The following is a 3,304-nucleotide window of genomic DNA, read 5'->3' as shown; positions in this document are numbered from 1 at the left end:
GGTTATCGGCTACATGAGTTTTAAAATATCAGCATATCGGATATCGGCCAAAATCCCAATATCGTGCATCCCTAACTTTTTTTTTTGCCAATCATTGCTGGCAAATATGCTAAATGTTTCCAGCAAAACCTTATGGAATGTTAGAATAGAGAAAACTATTGTCACTGGTTGCTGTTTTGATTCCCACATTTTGTGGCTAAACAGAAACCAAATCGACTATTTTAGCCTCAAACAACTCTTATTTTATAGAAAGCATTGGTCATGCATATTTCTTTTATTTAGCACTTTCTGCTTTTCATCTTGGAGGTGGTTTAAAAGATGATTTGTTTGCATTGTACTTAAAATGTAAAGCTTCAAGCAAAGAGACTACTGTAGTCCTAAAGGTGTCAGAAACACTCAACGTTAAAGTGTGGGTGTATTAGCTATCCAGAAGACAAGTTTAAATAAAAAGATTTCTAAGTTCAAAATCACACAGGTTCAAATTGTAAACCGTTTATTTATGAAACTCCAACATAAATATTTGGATGTAAAAAAAAAAAAAAAAAAAAATCTGATTGTATAAATGCAACCTATAGATATAGAAATACTACATAGGATTCCTCTGCATATCAGGGATAGTTTATCCATGATAAGAAAAATTATAAGTGTAAAGCTGTTGAAACAAGCTTGACCATGTTTTGGAAGACAAGCTACGAACAGTGCCTTAAGATTTGAAGGTCTTAAGACAATAAATTGTCATATTAGGTCTGAAGACAGTCTTAAAGACTTTCTGTCTTTAAGACTGAAAGTCATGTCTGAGAGCATCCAATGTTCTGCACTTCCATATCATAAGACATGGCTGCATATCCTCAGATTTTTGTCTTAAGTTGTTCTAAGACGTCTTAATGTGCACAAATGTCGAGACGTCTTGATTCTTCTTATGCAGACATGTTGAAATGACACTGTGATGCCTGGGTATAAGCAATAGTATGTGTTGTGTATTTAAGGTTTTCTATTATTCTTTTTGAATATACCAAGTTGTATGCTGTATTCCATTCCCTGCTCTACAGCAGGATGTTTTAGAAAACTTCTGAATGGTTTTTCATATTCTGTGAGGTGGTTAGTCAATTTTTGTAATAATATTTCTCATGTTCATTAGCATTCCTCAGTTAGAATTAGCAGAATATCTACTCATTTCAGTATATAATTTTATTTCTATATTTGTTTTTCAATAGTTTTCATGATCTGCAGGAAAAGAAAAGTAATTTTTTAAATCTGTTTTAAAAGTCCTCTTTCTGTCCGGTTGTGCAGGAGGTGATTGAAGCGATAGCAGAGAGCGCTTTCAAGACTTCCCCTTACCCTCTCATCCTGTCTTTTGAAAACCACGTTGACTCGTGAGTCCAGCTCACACACTGCAGGTGCCAATGTTGGTCATCACTATTGCTCTTAAACTTTTCTCTCATTCTAGAGCTAAACAGCAGGCCAAGATGGCTGAGTACTGCAGGACAATCTTTGGAGATGCCCTCCTCATTGACCCGCTGGAGAAATACCCGGTAAGACTCTGCTTTTTATTCATCTTCCAGAGCATCTGATTTAATTGGATCAATAAATTTAGCAGATCTTGAAACAAAGCATCACCTGTTCTGTCATCTAGAATTAAGTTGGCAAAGGGATTTAAATAGGAGAATTTAATAAATATTCTTCATGAATTAAAATTTGTTTACATAGCAGTTATAGAGATCAATAGGGAATGTGGGAACATTTTGGAAAATCAATAATGTTAAACATGAATGCAAAAAATTTTTTTTGTTAAAGGCAGAAATGGATCCAAAATTATACAACTGAAAATAATGAGTACATTTTAATACACTATTTTTACAAGTAGGACTTAAATCAAGTTGAATTGTTTAATAGAGCAAATTGTTTTTAATTTTCCTTTTGAATATGGGCTTCAGATAGAGCAATGGAAATTTTGATTATGGAACAAAAAAATAAGCGATGATACAGTGAAAAGGGATCCATTTACATTAAGGATATACAAATATTATAGATACGCCATATTTGGTTAAGTCACATTTCTGCATGAATATATTTTCACTTTCTATAGTTAAATCTCTGAGGGAAACATCTCAATAGTTTAAACTTATGGCTGATTTGTTCCTAAAATGCATCAACTCATACAAAACAAAGGTTTTACCACAGCTGAGGTGAAAAAGGGTATGCATTAGTTGTTAAGGATCTGCTTAGGGAAATAAACCGTCACAGACATGTCACTATTTTCCTAGCTAAACCAAAAATATTGCCAAAAAGATTAGGCCTGTTCTCCAAGAAAATTGATTAAATACAGCTTTAACTCCAGTGACATCTAGAAGAAACAGTCATGGATGTTCCAAACAAGCAAAACTGATGACTTTAGCTCAGAGAGTTACAACACTTTGGGCTTGCCTGATCTATTTAAAAGCTATTTAAAAGCTAAGCAGTCTATTTTTCTAATTATTAATCTAGTGTAGATACTCAGCCTTGCAGTATCCTTCTGCCCTGGCTGGGAAACATAACCACTTACCATCTTTATGGCTTTTAGCTGGTCCCAGGTCAGCCGCTTCCCTCACCGCAAGAAATGCTGGGAAAGATCCTTATCAAAAACAAGAAGAAGCATCATCATCACTCTGCAGAGGGCGGAAGCATACGCCGCAAAGAGCCTGGGGAGCAGTCGCCTCCTGGTAACGGTAGGACTGTTTTTTTTTTTTTTTTCTTCCACCAACACAACCAAAGACTGCGTTCATCGACATGTATCAAGCTGTCGCAAGGATATCACTGCTAAATTAGCTGTCTGTTCAGAGTAGCCTACTGTATCCGAGAACAGTTTATGAAAAGTTGAGTGGAAGGAAGAGTGTGGGCGAAATCGGGGAACAAGCAACACGTATCAATTCAATTCAAAAATACATTGTTGATCCCAAAGCGTAACAAAACAAACTACTTTTGAATTTGAGAAATAAGAAGGTTACAACCTGAGGAGCAGGGGATTATGGAACAATCTTTGCCTGCTATTTAAAAGCACTTATTTTAGTTTAAAACAGCTGAGATTAAATTAGAATCCCAGAGTCTAAAAGAAGAGTGGGAAGACAGAAAATATTATTTGCTCTTGGTCCAGAGTGATGTTTCCAGTCTGTAATGGTTTTTGGAGCCATGTCATCTGCTGCCTTAAGTGGTCAGCAGAGGACAGATCAGGGCGTTTTAGAGAACTTCACTTCTCCCTCTGCTGACACACTTAATGCCAAAGCCAAAACTTGGGTATTAATACCATCCATCCATCCATCCATCCATC

The 3,304-nt window shown here is 35.8% G+C and overlaps 1 protein-coding gene across 1 annotated transcript in view; it reads left to right on the top strand.

Moving 5' to 3' along the window:
* The window catches only part of plcb3 (phospholipase C beta 3), a 76,604-nt gene that overhangs the window by 59,633 nt on the left and 13,667 nt on the right, over positions 1 to 3,304 (top strand). The window contains exons 12-14 of the mRNA XM_015373840.1: positions 1,291 to 1,373; positions 1,448 to 1,532; positions 2,561 to 2,705. Coding sequence (XP_015229326.1) covers positions 1,291 to 1,373; positions 1,448 to 1,532; positions 2,561 to 2,705 — 313 coding nt within the window. The remainder of the gene's footprint in view (positions 1 to 1,290; positions 1,374 to 1,447; positions 1,533 to 2,560; positions 2,706 to 3,304) is intronic.

Source organism: Cyprinodon variegatus, unplaced genomic scaffold (assembly GCF_000732505.1).
Source record: "Cyprinodon variegatus isolate N-32 unplaced genomic scaffold, C_variegatus-1.0 Scaffold93, whole genome shotgun sequence".
NCBI lineage: Eukaryota > Metazoa > Chordata > Actinopteri > Cyprinodontiformes > Cyprinodontidae > Cyprinodon > Cyprinodon variegatus.
This window is presented reverse-complemented; position numbering and strand designations above follow the sequence as displayed.